At 40.7% G+C, this 20,739-nt stretch overlaps 1 protein-coding gene across 4 annotated transcripts in view; it reads right to left on the reverse strand.

Moving 5' to 3' along the window:
* Positions 1-20,739, reverse strand: part of SIDT1 (SID1 transmembrane family member 1) — a gene marked incomplete at its 5' end in the record, with an annotated part of 87,620 nt that overhangs the window by 12,172 nt on the left and 54,709 nt on the right. For all 4 annotated transcript variants that reach the window (XM_079766637.1, XM_079766636.1, XM_079766634.1 and 1 more), the window contains 9 exons: positions 77-213; positions 3,072-3,189; positions 3,384-3,507; positions 4,472-4,545; positions 5,994-6,060; positions 6,997-7,070; positions 7,808-7,953; positions 9,224-9,295; positions 16,747-16,790. In XM_079766637.1, coding sequence (XP_079622763.1) covers positions 77-213; positions 3,072-3,189; positions 3,384-3,507; positions 4,472-4,545; positions 5,994-6,060; positions 6,997-7,070; positions 7,808-7,953; positions 9,224-9,295; positions 16,747-16,790 — 856 coding nt within the window. The remainder of the gene's footprint in view (positions 1-76; positions 214-3,071; positions 3,190-3,383; positions 3,508-4,471; positions 4,546-5,993; positions 6,061-6,996; positions 7,071-7,807; positions 7,954-9,223; positions 9,296-16,746; positions 16,791-20,739) is intronic.

A 20,739-nucleotide genomic window follows, 5' to 3' on the forward strand; every position in this document is an offset into this window, starting at 1 on the left:
CCAAAAACAAACAACAAAAAACCTTCCAAGAGGGTTCATTCTGAAAGGAAGCCTGAAGTCATGGGGAGGGACGCACCACTCCGAGCACCGTGAGTGTGATGACGAAGGCGAAGGAGGCATAGGCGGCGTAGGCGCTAGCGTTGATGTCTGGGTGGCGGGTCTGGTAGAGCTTCAACATGCAGAGGCCAGCGATCATGTACATGAAGGAGGTGTCTGAAGGTTCAGAGGAGGAGCCGAGAGCATCAGGATCCAGTAGGCAACAGACAGATTTCTTCTCAGCCTCGGAAACCCCCCTCCCTTCAGGCCTTGGGGTATCTGTTGACTTTAGACTATGTGGAGACCTCCAATAGGCCTGTCTTCCAGGCACGTTCTCTAGGCAACCCCCACATACTCCACTTCTGAATCCCTCCAAAGCTGTTCCTAGTTCACAGAAGAAACTTATCTGATGATCTACTAATAAAAGAGAAACATGCTAATTGACTATACCTTCACGACACCCACCAGCCAATCAGGAGTGAGTATGCAAATTAACCCAACAAAGATGGAGGGTTAATTTGCATATGCAGGCACTGAGCAGCCGGGGGCAGGATGGGACACAGGTGTTCCGCACCACCCTAACTGCTCGGGGCCTCTGGGCAGTGTGGGAAGCCGGAAAGGCGGCTCCGGCCAGAGCGAAGGCGGTGCTGGCAGCCAGGGGAAGGAAGGCCCATTCTTGCATGAATCTTCGTGCATTGAGCCTCTAGTATGATAAATAATGGACTATTCCTGCTTTCATGGGTGTTTGTGTTTAAACGCTGGTGTTCAACAACAATAACAGAAAAAGCCCTAATGGTGACAATTAAGGCAGTGTGACAATAAAATGAATCCTGTAGGAGGACCTTCTCAGCATCCTGAAATATAACCACACTGATGGCTGCTCCTGCATAGCTTTATAGGCTATGGATTTCCATCAGCTAGAACTTAAATGTGGCTTAGCTGCATGGGAGTTATGGAAATGCAAATGAAAACAACAATGCAATAGTCCATGTTACTAAACAATCTAATAAGAATTTAAATAACTGACAATAACACACACCAGTGATGATGTGGGAAAATGGGAACTCTCCCACAGCTAGCAGGAGTGGGAATTAATGCTCTGGAGAGAAACTTGTCAGCTTTTGGTAAAATAGAAGATGTACATCTTCCATTGCAGGTGACCCCCAAATTCTACTTTTAGGTATCCCAGAGAACCCCTTTTACATATACACAGAGCTGAACATAAGGATGTTCATTGCAGCACTATCTGTAACAGCAAAATGTTGGTAACATCTGAAGGTTGTTCAATAGAGGAATTGATAAATGTGGTATATTTTTAGTACAGAATATGACAATCCTTAAAAAAATGAATGAACTAGCTGTCCTTGATTCAATATTGATAAATCTTGAAAACATATTATTGGATGAAAAAAGAAGGTTGCAGAACACAGTGTGGTAAATTAATATCAATTTACTATAAATGCAGTAAAACTATAAAAACAAAATGGAAGAATAAATACCAAATTAATCATGGTTGTTGCCTCTGGGGAAGGCAAGAGAGGAATAAATTTGGAAAGAAGTTCAACCAAGAACTTTACACAATATTTTATTTCTTAAAAAGTAGATTTAAGTCAAATGTTTTAAAATATTGGCATTTGTTCATTCTGAGTGGTGAATGATATTGTTCTCTATAGTTTTCCCTCTTAAAAATACTTTCTAATTTTAAAAAACTAAAATGTGACAGTGAGCCCTGGCCAGTTTTCTCAGTGGTTAGAGCTTTGGACTTTGGACTGAAGGTTCCTGGTTGGATTCCCGGTCAAGGGCATGTACCTGTGTTGCAGGTGCGATCCTGGCCTGGGTTGGGGCGTGTGCAGGGGGCAACCAATTGATGTGTCTCTCTCACATCAATGGTTCTCTTCCTTTCTCTCTCCCTCCTCCCTTCCACTCCCTCTAAAAATCATTGGAAAGGAGATTCTTGGGTGAGGATTAAGCAAAAATAAATAAATAAAATAAAATAAGACAGAATTTCTGTGGTGTTCTAAGTTAATAGCCAGAGGCTAGAGCACAAACATAAAAATGACTGTTTTAGAAACCCTTATTCTTGAGTACAGTGGACATTGTTAATTGCCTACTACCAGCATCACCTCTTCCCTCCTGCTTCCTGACAGCAGCTCAATGCTAACTCAAACTTCTTAGCCCTGTTTTCAATTCAGAAATGCATGCCCATCCAGCCAATATGCTTTAAGAAGGCTAACCCCACCCCTGGCTCCAGGGATAGGTCCTATTGATCTGAAGGTAACCTCACCTTCTTTGCCACTGTGATTAGTGTAGAAACCCAAGTCTACACTAGTCTAACTAGCTCATAGGGAATGATTCTGGAATGGGCTCATGACTGTTTAAGCTATTGAGCTGTGGGGGGACGTTATCTGGGGGGCTTTTAGGAAAGAAGTTTACATTCTCTTAAACGAAGGCTCCTGAAGCTGTGTCCTCCAAACATCGTGGGGTGGAGACAGGAAGCCAGAATCAGCTGTAACTGTATTTGCTATTGTAAGTTCCCTGACAGCCTGAGAATAAAAGCAACAGGTGAGAAGAGGAACCAGAGCTACTAGCCCTTTCCGCCTCTGGAGTTTCGGGTGGTGAGCTGAGCTGATAAATGTCCTTATTCTTTCATTCAACTTGAATTAGCTTTTCTATTACATCCGTCCCAAAGCAATCTAACTGCTAAATTAGGCCAAGTTATACCGAAGGACCTTTCTAGACACTAGTTGGTGAGTTCTACCTGACTTGCCGCCTAATGATTAGCCCACGGCTCACCTGCAGATATGGCCATGAGATCAACATTCAGTCTTAGGAGTTTTCTAGTCTAAAACGTGATCAGAGAGAAAAAGCGGTACAATATGTGGAAACCATGCCCTGTAGTGAGGTGCCCTCAGGTCACTTCAGCTCATGTAAAATGGTATTTAATTCTTGCGGGTATGACCTGGGCATTTTTGGGAGGGTCCCAGGATAAGACTCCTATAACTCAAATCTATGTTGTTGATGTAAATTCTAATTACCAAATTGGAAGTTGGAGTAATTAGGGCAGATGTGGTAACAAGCACTGAGCACTCCTTCCATCATCAATGCGATGCCCATAGCATAGAAGAGACCGAAGTGTTTGGGAATCCCATACTCCTGGAAAAGGAGAAAGCGTGGTCAACAGAAAGATACCAGTGAGTGACAGAGCCACAGAATCTGGAAGCCCAAGCCTGGCCTCAAGCATCATAAACCATAATCACCACCAATAAGATGTTCTTCCCCTTTGTAGCTCCTGTTTGGAATCATAACCCTTGTACCTCCCACTTCTGATTCACCCACCCTCTGCTCACCTTGGCAAAGATGTCCTTGGCATCCAGGGCTCTTCGATGGAGAATGTCCCGGCGCAAGACTATCAGCAGGAAGAGGAAGCCCAGGAGCACGTGCCCCAGGTTGCTGAGAATGTTATTGAAGGCACTAAAGGGATGAGAGAGAAACCATGAGAGAGTCAGGCAATCAGAGATTTCGAGAATGATGCACGAATTAGCGAGGGAACTCAGCATTCGTGTTTTCCACCCCTAACCTTTTCATAAGATTCCAGGACTGGGAAATCACCAGAGATCATCTTTAACCTTTCATTTTAGGATGCCAAGCCTGTAAAATGTGGCTGCTTCCTCTCAGGGGTGCACACTACGCTTCCCTATTACACTCCCAATCCTCTCTGGTCCCATGGGCACTGGCATGGAATGAATCCTGGGAAAGAGAGATGCTCCAAAGATGAGCAGTTTGGGCAAGTGTTTCAGCTACACTGTGAGAGGGAATTCTCATCGATGGATCCATGTTATGTGTCAACACGCAGCTCTGAAGCTGTGAATTTCAGGATGTTAGCTGGTCACAACCAGTGGCTTTTAATTCAGAAAACTTGTTCTAGAACAAGAAGCCAGGCTCCCAACTCCCAGGCGAATGCTCTTTCCACTTCTGGAGGCTGCAGCATGGCCTTAGAGGCAGCAAATGTTCAAGTTCCTACATCACTGACAGCTGAAGGAGCTTCAGCAAGTCCTTACTTTTCTAAGCCCTAGCATCTTCATCTAAAAAGGAGGATGGTGATAGTAACAGTATCTTCCTCATGAGGTTGTTTAATGGATTGAATGTACTTGCAGCTCATGCCCATGGAGAAGTGTCATCACAACTAGGGACCTGATGTTTTCAAAAACATCCCTGCCCTTGCCTCAGCAGATTATTCTTAGGAACATTTCCTGACACCTCATATAGGAAGGAGAGAAGTATGTCTGGTCTCAACTTCTTGATTTAAATTCCTCTTTATCCATGACTGGGGTAGTTTTCCACAGATGATTTTAGTATTTTTTAAAAACTGAGACCGCAGCATTACATAGAAAGGCATTTCTAAAAGCCTCATGGGCAACCGGTGGACTGGGCTTACCTCAGGACGCCCAAGGGGTGAGCACAGAGGAAGTTGTAATAACAGATATCCTGGTTTCCAGTGACGTTTACCACCTGCAAAATCAAGAGTGAGAAGAGGAGATGCAGTTTTTCTCAGTCCCCTGAGCCAAGCCTGAAATCACAAAAAGCAGCACAGCTCACAGTAATAGACTGCCTGTGACTCGCAGTGCAACCAGCACTCCTTCTCGTCAGGCTGGGTCATTATCTGCCACCTTCCCTCAGCACAGGCTCATTTCCTTCAGATGCTACCATCACGCTTTGAATTGAAATATTCTATCTTCCCCATTATACGGCCTCAAAGTGGAATTCAACTGAGTTTGTTTCCTTTGTTCTCATGATAAAAGGAGTGTCAAAGGATGCTAACATTGGGACATGCCTATTAGGACTGCCATGATATGTCCTATTTTCTAGATGAATGCTGGGAGGACATGAAGCTGTCCCATCCGCTGTGAAAATAACCACAGTGCAGGTAGACATGAGGATGTGGTGTTCAGTTTTCCATATTTATCACCAACTCTATCATCAAGAATCTTCACAGACCACAGTATAGATATGTCTTCTGACAGGGCCTCAAAGTAGCCAGAGAATATTTAGATTATAAATTGTGGTATTCACACCTCATAAAGTACTTGTTCCCATAATGCAGTATATGTAGTAAATATGAAATTGGCTAAATATTATTAGAACTTTGGTTCTCAAAGTTGGCTGTACACTGGAATCACCGGGCATTTAATAAATACTGATGGCTAGTTCCACTCTAAGAGACTCTGACCTAATTGCTATGGGGTACAGCTTGGACATCGGGATTTTTAAAAGTTCCTCAGATGTTTTTAATGCACAACTAAGTTTTTTAATGCACAACAAAGTTTGAGAACCACTTCATTGGAAACACCTTCAGCCTTGTGCTAATCTAAATGGACTTTCTCACAGAGAATGAATCCTAGAGAAGGTCACTCAAGTGACCTGGACCCTTGGGTTCTATGAAGGAGTATTAGGGATTCTGAAGCTATTTTAATTATTACTTACGTTTATTTGTTTTTTATTTTGTTTTCTTTTTGTTTTAATATATTTTAGTTTTATGAAGCTGTTTTTACTTTTACAAAATATATTTCCCCTTAGTGAGAGGGCACAGGCTAAATGAGACATCAGGCATCTTTGTTTTGATCTGGAAACTTATTTACTCTACTCATGATCCCATCACGGTCAAGTTCAGACTGGTAAATCATAGGCACAATTGATAGATACTATGACTGAATGAGTGCAAGGTAATAATTTTGGATTGGTAGATAAAATAATACAAGCGGTCCCAAGTCTCCCTTTGATAAAACAATTGGGAATTAGATTTAAAGATCAAAGATGAAGCATTGGAGAAGTCCAATTAGAACCCAAATGGGAAATTAATTTTTGGACCGATCCCAAGTTACACCTTTCTCTGTATGTCACAGCAAAGCTCTCTCCCTGCAGTATGAGAGCGTGGGTTCTGGGTTCAGGGCAGCACTTACTGTCTGGTAGGTGATGACCAGCTGGATCACAGGTAGTGCATAGAACACAGCGATAGTGATGATATTCCTATGCAGGAAGAAAGAACCGGAAATAGCTATTTCCAAATTAACAATGAAATCTTCAAGTTTTTTTTAAAAAAAGAATGCTTTCACCCCATAAGTCCTTAGTCAACTCACAAACGCAATTAAAAACTGATAATGTGGTTCTTGTTTCTCCAGTCATTTCTAAAGCAGTGTAACTAATACTTGCTTCTGTTTTAACCAAATTACTAATGAGAATCTATCGCTTAAGGATGTTGTTAGAGGAAACATGGTCAGAATGCAAGTCATGGGAGATGGATCACACAAAGGGATGTGGCTCTCTTAGATTCCTCTTAGTTCCAAAATGAAGGTTCCACTATGAAATTCCATGTGGCCCCCATTGTCCCTTGTTTTCCTCTAATATCTGTATCCAATTAAAGGGGAAAATAATTGGGAAGAGAAAGGAGTCAGAAGATCTGTAACAGTGTCAGCCTGGGGTGGGGGTGGGGGGGCTGCCAGGCAGCTCAGCCTCTCAGCTCGAAGGGTGGTGGCATCAGTGTGTTTGACTATCCTGGGGTAGTTTCTAGCTACTCTGAGATTCTCTAGGCATCCAGTCCCTGAAATTCCTGGTTCGTCCAAGAGCAGGGTCTGGTGAGGAGAAGAGGAGATGGCTGCAGATTAGCATGTCTCATGCAAGGTAGTGACATTAATGTTATTGTTGCATTAGCCTTCTGGAAGAGAATTTGGTGTGCTCCCTGCACATATGGGAGTCTACTACCATTCTTATTTTTTCCTTTGTATTTATTAATTTAGGGCTGGTTGCCTTTTATAGTTTATTTTTCCTGTGGAATGTGACATGGATTCTTGAAACACCTATATCTGTGCTTCATTAAACACTAAAACCTTGTAATAGAGTTATAAAAAAACAACCACCTTTAAATTTTAATAAAGATAACTATGGCCTTCTTGGTCATCTACTCACCAAAAATAAATCTTATATTTTTTGCTGATGATTCTTCGGTCCTTCCTGGACAGATCTGACAGGTAAAGGAACATCTGGGAAGCCAAATAAAAAGAGAATGCAAAACTGTACTTGCTCCCCCCCCCACCCCCCCCGTAAGATACAAAGGAGAGCTTTACAAATTTTGGTTCAATCCCTTACTAGGTAATTAAATTTATTTAACAAGATTTTTCTTTTAATCTTGCTTATCCCAGAATACCATAATAAAAATCCTAGTATTTCTTCTTGGACTATTAAGGATTGGCTGATGTGGAAAAACTATTGGGAATCGAATGCTTCTTATATCTCAAGAATTGATTTCCCCGTTTTCAAAGAGGTCCACATTGTGGTTCTTGAATTGTAGGACTGAAACTGTGCAATTCACCTTCATACACCTTCCCAGATAAACACAATATAATAAGTATACACCAGAAAGAAGCACACTTTATTCCTAAAGGATGATATGCACAGAACCAGAAACTCTTTCCCAGCTACACCCTTCAGTGGATCTGTTCTTCCATCTGGTTGTATCCCTCCCTCCTTTATTGTCCACAAGCTGTCACTTAATACCCTGAGGGTGTTCTGATGCTCATTCTCTTTAATGTTCTCATTTTCTTCCTCCAGACAGAAGTGCTAATTAGAGGATTGCTTCTAGTCTGTAGTTATAGTTTTTATCTAAAAAGCCCTTTGGGAAATATGACTTTTCTCCTGAAGGAAAACAAATAAAGGACACAAAGGCATTGCTGAAGTTGTAATCAACTGCCCTTCAGAGAGGACAGCCAGGCAGAGGTACCTTGGTCCGGATGACGTTCTTATCACTCTCAATGTCTGGCATGGTGTCGAAGTCACTCTCCTCCACGGAGCTGTCCGAGTCTGACTGGTATGGCTGCCCCCCATCAGAGGAGGACATCTGCCTGCCGGGACTGGAGCTTGACTCATCTGAAACAGAGAACGCTCATCTGCCTTCCAAAGTCCAAGAACCCAGGCTGCCCACTCTTCTCTGCGGAAAGCACAGTGCTGACTCATACTAGTAAAAACTAACACCTTACCCACAACACATGATCTTTCTCTCAATTCCTCCTCAACGAACTTTTAATGTTCCTCTTCTATTTTTAAGGATATAAAGACATCTGCTCTGTTAACTATTGGATGCAAAGATCATATGCTATATTTCATGTTTCATAATTAAAATATGAACATAAATATATAAATATATGCGTGCACATAGTTATGTATAGCATCTACCACATATACTTGTCAGCACACCCATATCCAGCAGCTCTACATGGCTTGAGGATCAAGTACTTGTACACGGAAATCCCCCACATGCCGCATCTAGGATTACATAATGTAAACAACATTCTCAGGAAGAGGAATCCTTGTGTTCCTGTGAACACTTCCCAGAGCAGATGGGAATTTGTGCAGCTTGATGAACACATGTGCCGAGCCTACTTCCGCTTTATTTCTTCTGTTCAGATGGCTAAACAATAAAAAAAGCTCCTGTTCTGGCAGAGCCAGAAATAAGTCGCCTGCATTGAGCCCACATGCTTCTCAAAAGTTACAGAACAATAGGGCAGGGATACAGGATCCCAGTCCCTCTACACTGACATTTGAGGTGCAGCATTCCTAGGCCAATAAGCGTCATGGAAGTGCATGGAAGCGTCAAAGCACTCCTCCAACAAGACAGGGCTGGGAATTCTGTTCCTTTCAGGCCACTTAATGAACTCTGGGGGTTGCCAGGTGCATGACTGGGTGGCATTGAGCAGGTTCGATTATGAAGTTAGCCCAAAGGAAAGACTGGGGGGCTTCAGCCATGTTCACCTGCAGCTCAGCGTTAGTCTTCTGACTGCCCTTACTCCCCTGAAACCTGAGAATGAAACAGCTGGTCAGCTGAAGTAGGGCTCCTTGACATCAGACTCTGACACATCTTTCAAGTCCTAGTCAGGCTGGGTATGAAAAAATCTCCATGGGGACCTTGGGAGGTTGATGGCAAACCATTGTAGGGAATTCTGCTCAAGTGTTGCTAGCAGATCCAAGAAACAGAATAATAGAACTGGAGAAAGAACTGAAAGGCATCTTCCAGATCATCCAACCAATTTATCTTATAAAGACCATACAGTCTTATGTGATGACTGCTTTGCACGCTCTCACAGTCATTAGTGGCTGGAGAACTAGGAAGCACTTCCATGAATGGACTCGTAGGAAATACCTATTGCCCCATAGCTGCTCCCTTCGGGGGTGCTGGCAGCGATGGGATGTGACACCGCCAGAGTTCCAGAGCCTGTTAAAAAGCAAAGCAAAGAGGGAAACACTTTATGTCCAGTTGCTAAAACAAAGGAACACAACACAATTCTAAGTAGTTTAAATGATCAGCACACAATATTTTAAATTTGATATTCTTTTACTCTGATACAGGAGTTACCAAACTGTGGCCTACAGGGCAAATCTAGCCTGCCACCTGTTTTTCTATGGCCCTTGAACTAAGAATGATTTTTAAATGTTTAAATTATTGGAGGGAAAAATCAAAAGGAAAATAATACGTCATGTGAGGTAAAAATTCTAGGAAATTAAAATCTCAGTATTCATATGTAAAGTTTAATTGAGATATAGTCACACTCATTTGGGTATGTCTATGGCTGGTTTTAACTACAATGAGCAGGTTTGACAGAGACTATATGACTGGCAGAGCTTAACATATTTACTATTAGGTACTTTAGAGAAAAGCTGATGATTCTCGCTGGACAGTATTGCAGAATCACAAGAACAAAGGAGAATGGGTGCTGATTCCTTGTGAGGAAGGCCACCACTGAACAAAAATGTCAGAAATAAACGCCTGTGATTAAGGCACTGTAATTTGGAGGTTTACTTGTTACAGCAGTTAGCAGAACCCTCACAAAAGGCTGAAAAAGCCCAGATAGGAAAGGAAATTTCCGCACTCCTTGTAGCAATAAATAATAGCAACATGAACTAAGGATGTGAATGAACGTTGGTTATTTTGAGGGATATTTAGGAGGTAGATTAGAAGTATCTATTGCCAAGTGGTGGTTGTCAGTGAGAGAAAAAGATTCTAAAAAAAATACATCTAAGCAGGTATCTAGGCAGTTTCTGACTTAGTGCCACCATGTTTCCGGGAGCCACACTCATCTGTGGAGACATACAAGTTCCAGATTCTTTACTGTCTCCTGAGCTTTGCCAAGGATCTGGGGTGTTGTCGGGCTGGTGGGGATTCCTTACTGAAATCTTCTTTCTGAGAGATGCGATTGCTTCTGTCGCAATACAGGCAAAAAAATCTGTAACTTGCCAGTCTCTTGTACTATTGTAGGGAAATATCTTTTCAGTGAAGCCATAACTGAGAATATTCTTTCACATCCTCACTGCAAATATATTTCTATTCATTGAAAACATGGATCTTTATAGTTTACATTAATACTAGAGTGTAACACATGTAAAAGGACCCAACGCCTCAAACAATTCATCATTGGTCACAGTTGGCTCTCTTCATCCAGCTCTCAAACTACACTTCCACTAGTGGGCAGTAAAATCATTCAGTTTTGCAAGCCAACTTTATAGGCTTTCCATTTTTTTGTTTGTTTGTTTGTTTTATGCTTTGTGTGTCCATTTATTTCTTCCATGAAAAGAAAAATTAAATCTCAAGCCCAAAATATTTAGCCAAACGACCAGAAATACCTGATGGCCTTGGAGACTCAATTGCCTTCCTCATTTTGATGGCTCAGCAGCTGGACAGCAACACCTTGGAGCTAATGGCAGAATTCCTGGCAGGCAAGGCTGTTCCCAGGGCCCTCAGAATGCAGACTCCCTGGCATTGTTCCTAGGCTTGGAGATCCCTTGATGTATTTCTTATTATTTAAAGAAAGATGTTCCCTGGCTTTTCTTGGACTTACCCATAATTGCATGGTATCAACACCATCTCTACTTTTCATCCAATTTCCAGGCATAGAAACAGGTTACTTTCAGACTCTTAATGAGAGATTAAATCTTTTGAGCACATAACAGTGTTATGGGAAGATGGTGATTACAATTTGACGGACTTTTTTGACCTAGGACATATTTGGCCACAGTTACAGCATAGAGCTCTGCTGCTGTTCCTTCTTCTGCTGCTATTGACTATATTGGTACTATAACAAGTACTATCACTGTTACCACCACCACTCCTCCTCCTACTAACGCCTCTGTTACTGTTACTACTGCTGCGGCTGCTGCTACGATCACTACTATTGGCCAATGGTTATTGAAAGCTTACTGTGCATCAGACACTCTTTTGAGTTCTTTACAAGAATTTTAATTTTTCAACAACCCTGTGAAGTGGGTACTATGGTTATCACCATTTTAAAGACAACGAAGGGGAGTTGCTGAGAGACGAAGTAATTTGCCCAGAGTCGCTCTGATATTGGATGGATATTGGTTTATTATATTGGTCTCAGTTAAAATTTTTCTTAATTGAAAGAAGCACAAGAGTTTTCCTTCAAAATATGAATAACGGGCAGTAAGCATGTTGCTTTGGTGGAGTGCTCCAGAATATCTTTCAAAGGAGACAAGGAGGTTGAGGCTCATATGCATCTCCCCTACCATAAGCACAATCTTTGCTCTTTAGATTGGCTGCTGTGCTTGCCAATGATTCCTTACTGGGCCATGCTCCTGCCTTCTTTCCGTCTAGTTCATTGTGGGAAGTCTCACAAAAATCACTGTATTGATCGTATCCCTAGGTGCTATAGTCAGTCTTTTCCATTTACATTTCCCTCAGTCCCTTTTCTTTTCAAGTGGAAGCTCCCTATTTTTAACCACTAACCTCTGTCCCTTATTTAAGATTTAGTTTAAAAAAATAAATGTGCAAATAGTAAGTGAAGAATGACACTAAAATAATTAAACCCAGAATTTTTGGCATTTTGGTGTTACTGAGAAGCCCTCTGAGGAGGTAAGTAGAAGTGCACATAGGAAAATGATGAGGCCAGTTTTGGCAGGAGGTTGTAATGGTTTGTGGGAGCCAATGGTTTTTGTATGTGTGTGATCAAAAGAGAAAAAAAAAACACACAACAACACACACACAAAAACTAAAATAAAAGCAAATGAGAAAACAAAACAACCACTGTTTTGTTAGGTGACAACTCCATTAAAAAGAAAAAGCCAGCTGTGTAGGTCTGTTCAGACTTGGATGTGTCACTGATTTCTGCACTTTGCTCTGCCTCATTCTGAGCCAACAGCAGAGGTTCTGTGATGATTAAGAACATCAAGAGTTTCATGTGCAATATGCCAGCACGTAAAATGTTTGAACTCTGTGGACTTTTATAGGTATAATTTAAATATACGATTGGTCAATTCCAGATAATTTTTCTTATGTCTAAACCTTTTTAGAATAAAAAACCAAAGCATTTTCTTCCAAACTTCAAGTATGATCAATGGTCCTAGAAGGCAAGCCATTTTTACACTTATCTGTATGGTATTGTGAAAGCAGAATTAAATACAAAAATATTAGCTCATAGGACAGACCAAGATGTTCTGGCTGGAAATAAGCAAACTTATAAGGTTGTGAATGAGCTAATTTAATTGAGGAAACTTGTTCCGTTGTGTTTTTCTCTGAGCACAACCCCCTTGCCATCTGTCTACTTTACTAACATAGAAAAAGATATGCTTGCATGCTTGCTCTTTATGTTAAATGCTCTGTGTGAGGGGGAAAAATGTCATTTCATTCTGAGCATATTTGGAACTTGCAGGGACTTCATATTTATAACTGACCTGTCTCTTTCCATTTCTGAACGCAGGAAGTTGGAAGCTGAAGAGGGAGTCGGAAATGATGTGAACTAGCTGCCATGAAATTCCATTTTTATGTCAGTTGGCTACCTACCCCAACTAATTTCATGTTTTGTTTCAAAATCTGAGGAGAAAATGAAGGAAACCACTAATCTTTGTAGAGGGATATAAAATTCCTCTCAAAGGAAAAACTGAGCAAGAAAAGTCAAGGAAATTTGGAAAAAGAAGAGTAGCGAGTCAGGACTCACATTAGAGACCCATTGCCCCAGAGCCTGGTGATGACCTGTGCTCCTTGGTGTCCCAGACTCAACACACTGCTCGTTTTACTCCCTCTGAACCCTGCTCTTTGCTGAGAGGCTGACTCAATAATGGCTCTATCCAGGGAAGGGTTCATTGGATTGGCCATATGGTTCTTAAATGAACAAACCTGACAGGTTTGTCAAGCTCCCTCACTTGAAAAAGTGACCTTGTCTTAAGCTACACCCAGGTTCGTGGTGACAGCTCAGGTACCCCACAGGCCTGTGAGGTATGCTTCATTCATCTCTCTTCCCACTTGGTGTCTGAATTTCTGTACAGACTCTTTAACAATGATGAGAAATATGGGTTTCTCTGCTGATAGAGCCAGTGGAGGAAAGGTTTTTATTTATTTATTTATTTATTTATTTTTATTTATTTTTATTAAGGTATTATATGTGTACATATCTTACCATTGCCCCCACCCCACCCCACTCCCATATATGCCCTCACCCCCCAGAGTTTTGTGTCCATTGGTTATGCTTATATGCATGCATACAAGTCCTTTGGTTGATCTCTTATCTTCCCCACCTCTCCCTAAACTTGGAGGAAAGGTTTTTAAAGCACAGAGCTTTTACTACTACTCCTCAGATGACCCCAGAGAACCCTGCTTTAAGTCCTAAGTGATGAATGGAGAATACATTGTCCCTTCAAGGACTGAAGAAGCTTTTTACCAGCACTATTTCCACTTCATCTGGTTCTAGGGTCTCCTCTCCTTTTTCATCCAATGAAGTATAAAATAAGTTCTTTCTCTTTTTAGGATAGTTGGAGCCAATGTTGACATATTTTGTATAAAACTTAAAGAACTGCAGACAAGTCAAAGAATAACAAATGCAGAGGAGTCGGCAGGTTCTCCAGATGCAGCCTTCCTGTGGTTACCTAACTAGAATAGAGCTGCCACCAGCCCCCAAGGCATTTCCTGGAGCTCTGAGCTCCACTGAACTTCCTGTAGCTCCACAGTCACACTAATCTTGGCCCTGGGGAGAGACAGACATTCTGAATCCTGGTCCTTTCCAAATGTTCTTCCCTGAATGTCTCACTTTAGCTTCCAGAAAAAGTCCCTCTCTGAGGCTGGCTTATCAATGTTCTGTTTGATATGTTTAGAAAGTCACTAACTGGTTTTTTCTCCAGGGTAGATCTTGTCTTCTCTGCTCTTGTTTTAAATCACGTAAGTCTCCTCTCACTAGTGGTCCTGTGACGTGAGTTGTATTATCTTTGATCTTTCCCTGTAGTCTCTCTGTTACAAAGATTCTTTATTTCCACCCGTATTTCAAAGCCCTTTGTGGTGAACTTTCTTATTCCATACTTCCTAACTAAGCTGGGATTTTGTTCAGGTATCCTCACCTGTGCCTGGCAGTCCGTGTGTTTAAGTCAGTGATTCTCAGGGATGGAGAAAATGTTTTGCCCCCAAGATGATATTTGGCAATGTCTGGAGACATTTGAGTTGTCACAAGGAGGAAGTGTAGTGCTGCATTCTAGTAGGTCGAGGTGAAGGACGCAGTTAAATGTTGAACTTCCTGCAATACATGGGACAGCCCCCAACAAACAAGACCTATCTGGCCTGTAATGTCAATTAATGTTGAGTTTGAGAAACCCTGGTCTTAGCAAAAGATGATCTCATCCTAATTCTATAAGTAGGCTTAATGCATCTGTGGGTAAATATGTTCCTTTGCAGGGAGTGGTTTACCAATAAGTATACGGTTCACTGTAGGCCAATAAAGTGAGAATAAGTTGCTGGGTGCTTCTGGAAAAAGTCCTTCCTTCTGGACATTGTCAAGTGAGGGTATAAACCTGATCCACCTCCCCACCAGCACTGAGAGCAAAGGACAGCCAAGAAAATGGCAGGGAAAGGACCAGAGCCACCGACTCAGTCAGTCCTGAAGCCCAACTTTCTGCTCAACTTCCAGGGAGAGGAGCTTCATAGGGTTTAGGCATGTTTGAGAGAATTTCTTGTTACTTGCAGCCACATGAAACCTAATTGATGCACCTTTATTCTTTCCTTCCCTTCCTTTCATTTCCTTTCCTTTTCTTTCCATTTCTTTTGGTCACTCATTAATTTCTTCTGCCATCTGAAGGGCACCTCTAGCTCTTAGCTTATTTTCAGGGCCTTCTTGATTTTGACAATCATCTGGCCCAAATCCCAGCTCTGTTCACCTATGTTTCACTGTTCAGGAGAGTCTTCTGAACATGGTGTTCCTGTAACTATCATTATAATAATAAAATGACTTCACTCATACAATAAAAATAACAGAGTATTCATTCACAGAGCACAGAATGGGATCCAACCAACCAGGCTTTCTAAGTTCAACCAGGCATAAAATAAGAGCAAAACCTGGGGAGCACTGGAGAGAAAAAGGTGAAATCCAGAGAGAAGGCAAATTTACCTAAACATTTTATGAATAAAAGGGAAAGTAGTATTTAGCATGTTAATGACAGTAAAACAGGAGTCCTTTCACAGTCTTATAAGTGGCTGTTGAATGTTATTTTTAAAAAATTGCCTGGGTGGCTGGAAAAATAGACATGCTGACAGTAAGGAAGACAAAAGTCAAAGGAAGGCAGGAGAAACAGCAGGGGGGAAATTCCTCCTGGTTGTGTGTGGGGGAGGGGCTCAATTTGTGTCTTTCTAAGATTCTGTGGGTTCATTTAAGTGTTGAAAACACAAACTAAACATCTGCTGCTTGTGACTTAAAAATCAAGTCTCACTTATCATTCCTTTTCCAAATGATCACTCTTTGCCAAATGGCGTATGAGTACTGCGAAACTCATGCTGATTTAGCTTTTCAAAAATGAGGACATATACAAAAGTACAAACTTCCAGTTATAAAATAAGTAAGTCCTGAGGATGTCATTAATGTACAGCATGGTGACTGTAGTAATACTGTATTGTATATTTGAAAGTTTCTGAGAGAGTAGATCTTTAAAAAGTTCTCATCACAAGAAAAAAATGTGCATGTGTGGTAATGAGTGCTAACTGAACTCATTGTGGTGATCCTTTTACATAACATACAAATATTGACTCATTATGTTGTATACCTGGAACTTATACAGTGTTATATATCTCAATTTTAAAAAATGAAGACATTTGATTTTTTAAAAGTTTTGATAAAAAATATCAGGCAATTGAATTCCTTTGTTCAAATTCTCAGAGTGGAGGAAAGGGCATATTACAATGGTTGGATAATCAATTACTCTGGATTTCTCAGAGTTAGTATTCTTATGATATTTGCTAGTCTCAAATATTTCAGTTTTCTAGTTACTTGAATAAAAACAACAACACCTCTATCTCAATTTGGGAAAAGTAAACTCTGAATTAGAGTTAACAATACATTTTTAATATTGTTTATAAATCAACTTGGGGATAGGTATAAACAATTTATATCCTCGAAAAGATTTTACTTTTAAAAAGGATGAATGGCTGACAAATGGACTTGTGGGTAATTACAAGGGACGCTCCCAGTAAAAGTTTTCAGTATGAGTTCCATATCTCAGTAATTATTGGTTCTCACTGAGCTCCGTTTTCTGTAGAAAGGCTGCAGATTAGACTATTTTGTGGATTAGGAACCAAGGGAGGGTTTGGAAATTACAAAGGGCACAGAGACAAAAGAAGTGCCTAATGGGAGTGTTACCATATACATGACATCAATTTGATTTGAAACCAGGGATTTTTCTTACCATCATTGGAACCAAAGCTTCCATCAATGGACTTTCTCTGAAACCTGCAAGAAAAGCACATACACATGCTCCTAAGGCAGCGAAAACCTCAGCATTTTACATGTGTCCTCTGTAGACTTTACTGCAGATTTGCCTGCTGGAATCTCTTAAAAATGGGCCTTTGGATGTGGAGAACTTGGGACTCCGATACATTGCTAATAGGATTGTAAAATGATGTAGCCACTTAGGAAAAGTTTGGCAGTTCCTCAAAAAGTTAAACATAGAGTTACCGTATAATCCAGCAGTTCTGTCCCTAGGCGTGTGCACGTGCACACACACACACACACACACACACACACGTAAATTCATTAATTTATTTTCAGATAATTCACATACCATAAAATTCACACACCCTTTAATATGCACAATTCAATGAGTTTTAGTATGTTCACAAAGTTGTGCAACTATCACTATTACCTAGTTTGAGAACATTTCCATCATCCCCCAAAGATATCTCAAATCTATTAGCAGTCACTCCCTATTCCCCTTCCTCCCAGCTCCTGGCAACCACTAATCTACTGTCTGTCTCTATAAATCTGCCTATTCTGGACATTTCATATAAATGAAATATACTATATGTAGTCTTTCTTGACTGGCTTTTTTCACTTAATGTTTTCAAGGCTCATCTATATGACATATGAATCAATACTTCAGTCATTTTATGGCTAATGTTCCATTGAATGGATATATCACATTTCTTTGTTTATACTTGGGTGGACATTTTGGTTGTTTCAACTTTTTGACTCATGGCCCCTTCCTCTGTCTTCAGAGTGTATCACTCCAACCGTTGCTTCCCTCATCACATCTCCTCCTTCTGCCTTGGACCCTCTTGTCTCCCTTTTATATAAGGACCCTTGTGATTACATTATACCATATGGATAATCTGGGATAATCTCCATAATTTATCACATGTGCAAAATCTCTTTTGTCCTGTAAAGTGACGTATTCACAGGTTCTGTATATTGGGATATGGACATCTTTTGGGGGCCATTATTCTATCTACTATCCCATTTTAACAATATTAAGTCTTCCAACCCATGAACATGGGACATCTTTCCATAAGTCCTCTTTAATTTCTTTCAAGGATGTTTTGTAGTTTTAATTAGTTAAATGTGTTAAGTATTTTATTATTTTAATGCTATTGTAAATGGAATTGTTTTCTTAATTTCGTGTTTGAATTGTAAATTGCTAGTGTGTAGAAATCCAATTGCTTTTTGTATACTGATCTTGTATCTTGTAATCTCAGTAAACTCAGGGCTTCTTTTTGGAAGTGATGAAAATTAGATAGTGGTGGTGGTTGTGCAACTGTGAATACACTAAAAACCACTAAATTGTACATTGTATAAGGGTGAATTTTATGTTCCGTGAATTATATCTCAATAGCTATTATTTAAAAATTATGTATACCATTTGAGAATGTCTACCAAAAATTTAAATGTGAATTAACCTCTTCCCCAAAGTGAGCCTCCCTTTTGAATGAGGCTGGAGTGGAGGAGGAGGAACATTGCACCTGTACTTTGGTATATGCTCTTATTTTCTTCCAGACGGGGACTCCAGAAGTGGCACACTCCTGATCCTGGTATATTTGGTGGAGGAACGTCTCTTCATATCTCTTTTTTCTCTAGACACAGCAAATTCATCCCTGCCTCAGGGCTTTTGCTCTTGTTCTCTGCCTGGGTCACTCTCTCCCCAGATCCTCATATCGCTGGCTCCTTTCTGCTATTCAGGTTTTGGTTCTGAGAGGTCTTCCTTGCTGAATAAATTAAATTTAAAGTAGCTTCCCCAATCAAATCATTCTCTGTCACACCAGAGTCTTTATTCTTCTCTCTCTAGCTGAAATTATTTTATTACTTGCTTCTTTGCTTACATGTTTTTCTCTGTACCATGTAAGTTCTATTAGAGCAGGATTCTAGCTTGTCTTGTTCACCACTGTATCTTTCACCTCTAGTACAGGCCCTGCCACATAGGAAATGATAACTAAATATTTGTTGAATGAAAAAGGCATATCATTAAGGAGAGCAGTTACAATTTTGGCCCAACTGTTCTAGCTGTTCAAATGAGGCTCCAGTGAAGTCCCCTTTAAAAACAATTTTAGTGATATTAACTGGCAAGCAATTATGTATTTGGCCTCATTAAAGATGATGTGTTTGGATTGTGCGTTTGTATTAACAGGCTTTACCCACGCTTGCCTTAGGTTTTGGAGCTGATAAAATTTTTCATTACAGGAGTTCAATGATTTACAAAGCTGGGGTGAGGCAGGCAGTATCCAGTGAGAAAAGGCAAAAATAGTAAATGAGAACTATGGTAGACATTGAAAATGGCTACACCTCATCTTGTATCCAGCTCCTTCAATCAAAAGTGGAGTCCGTATCTTCACTTCTTAAATCTGGACTGGCCTCATGACTTGTTTTGACCCACAGAATGAGGGGGAAGTAATACCATTTCTCAGCCTCGTCTTAAGGAGGCCTCACACTCTTCTGTTACCCCTCCTGGAGATACAATAAGCCAGGGCTAGTCTGCGGGAGGGTGGGAGACCCGGCACTGCTGAGGGCAGTCTAGCAGAGCCAGCTCCTAGATGACCTGCCAGCTGGTTGCATTCTGTGACCACATCCAGCTGAGATCTCAGCCCAGTCCAGCTGACCCACAGATTTGTGAGCAAACTTAAATATTTATTGATGTATGCCACTGAAGTTTTTATGGTTGATTTTTATGCCGCATTATTATGGCAATAGATAACTAATACAAGTGTCGAGAGAAGGATAAGCACCCAGAACTGAACAGTTTGAACTCAGTGTCTGGCAGGGTGGTTGAGAGGATCAAACAAGAGAATATGTATGCAGTGCTTGGGCCAGGACCTGCACATTCATTGTGGGGCCTCCAAAAATATGGGATAGATTGAATCTGGAGAAAGGGAGGAAAATGGTGTTTAGTTATGTGTTCAAGAGAATATAGCATAAAAACACTTTGAGGGCCAGGACATATCTCTAACCAGTGTTTCCATCCTAATCTCATAGCAGGTACTGAAAGCCCCTCATATATTAATAATAGGGGGCAGGGGACTCACTGAGCAAATGGCTTTATGCTCCAGAACTAGTTTCATTTGGTTTTGTAGAAAACTTTGTTATTTCTGCTTAGTTCAACGAAGGAAGAGTTGTATTAGCATTTTCCCTCAGTCTATTCCCCTATTTAGAATGCCAACTAGTTCTTATGTCTTCAGATTTCTATTTTCAGTTTGTCTATATTTGGAAAAAATCTCTGCTCATGCAATTGACTGTAGCAAAGTAATCAGGCAGCTCGCGGTTTCAACAGAGCCTTATAGCACAACTTTGAAAAACTGTGCTCACTTCAGTAGGTTGAATAACAACTGTAGAGAGATTGATATCCAGCTATTAACTTAATTTTTTGTCTGTTTGTGTGTTGACTATGCATATTAACTAACTAAAGAAGTGAAATCCTATCTCCTCAAATCTAAAACATCAAGAGTAGAGACATTCTTCCTAAGAGAAGCGGAAGAGGTGATCCTCTTATTCCATGACACTGAAGCTCATCTGAGTCAAAACTGGAAGCTTTTTGGACCTTTTCTCAGGTGAATCCATGCGGAGGCTGCCCCCGTCACATGCCCTGACCACTCTAGACCCATTTTGACCAGGCTGCTTAAGAGCTAAGGCTCTAGAGGCCCGCTCTCTGGTTTCAAACCCCAGCTCTTCCATTTACTGGCTGTGAATTCTTGGTCAAATTGCTTCATCTCTCTATGCCTCGATTTCCTTCACCATCAAATGGTGATAATACTAGTACCCATTGCTGTGGATCATTAGACAAGATCATCTGCTTAGAGAGTTTGGCACAGAGAAGGTACTTATTAAATGTCAGTGATTGTAATCTGATAAATTAATTGAGCTGATAGTTAATGTATGTACTTTTAGGTATAATATTTACCTGTAGACTGGAGTCTTT

Source organism: Cnephaeus nilssonii, assembly GCF_951640355.1.
Source record: "Cnephaeus nilssonii genome assembly, chromosome: 3".
NCBI lineage: Eukaryota > Metazoa > Chordata > Mammalia > Chiroptera > Vespertilionidae > Cnephaeus > Cnephaeus nilssonii.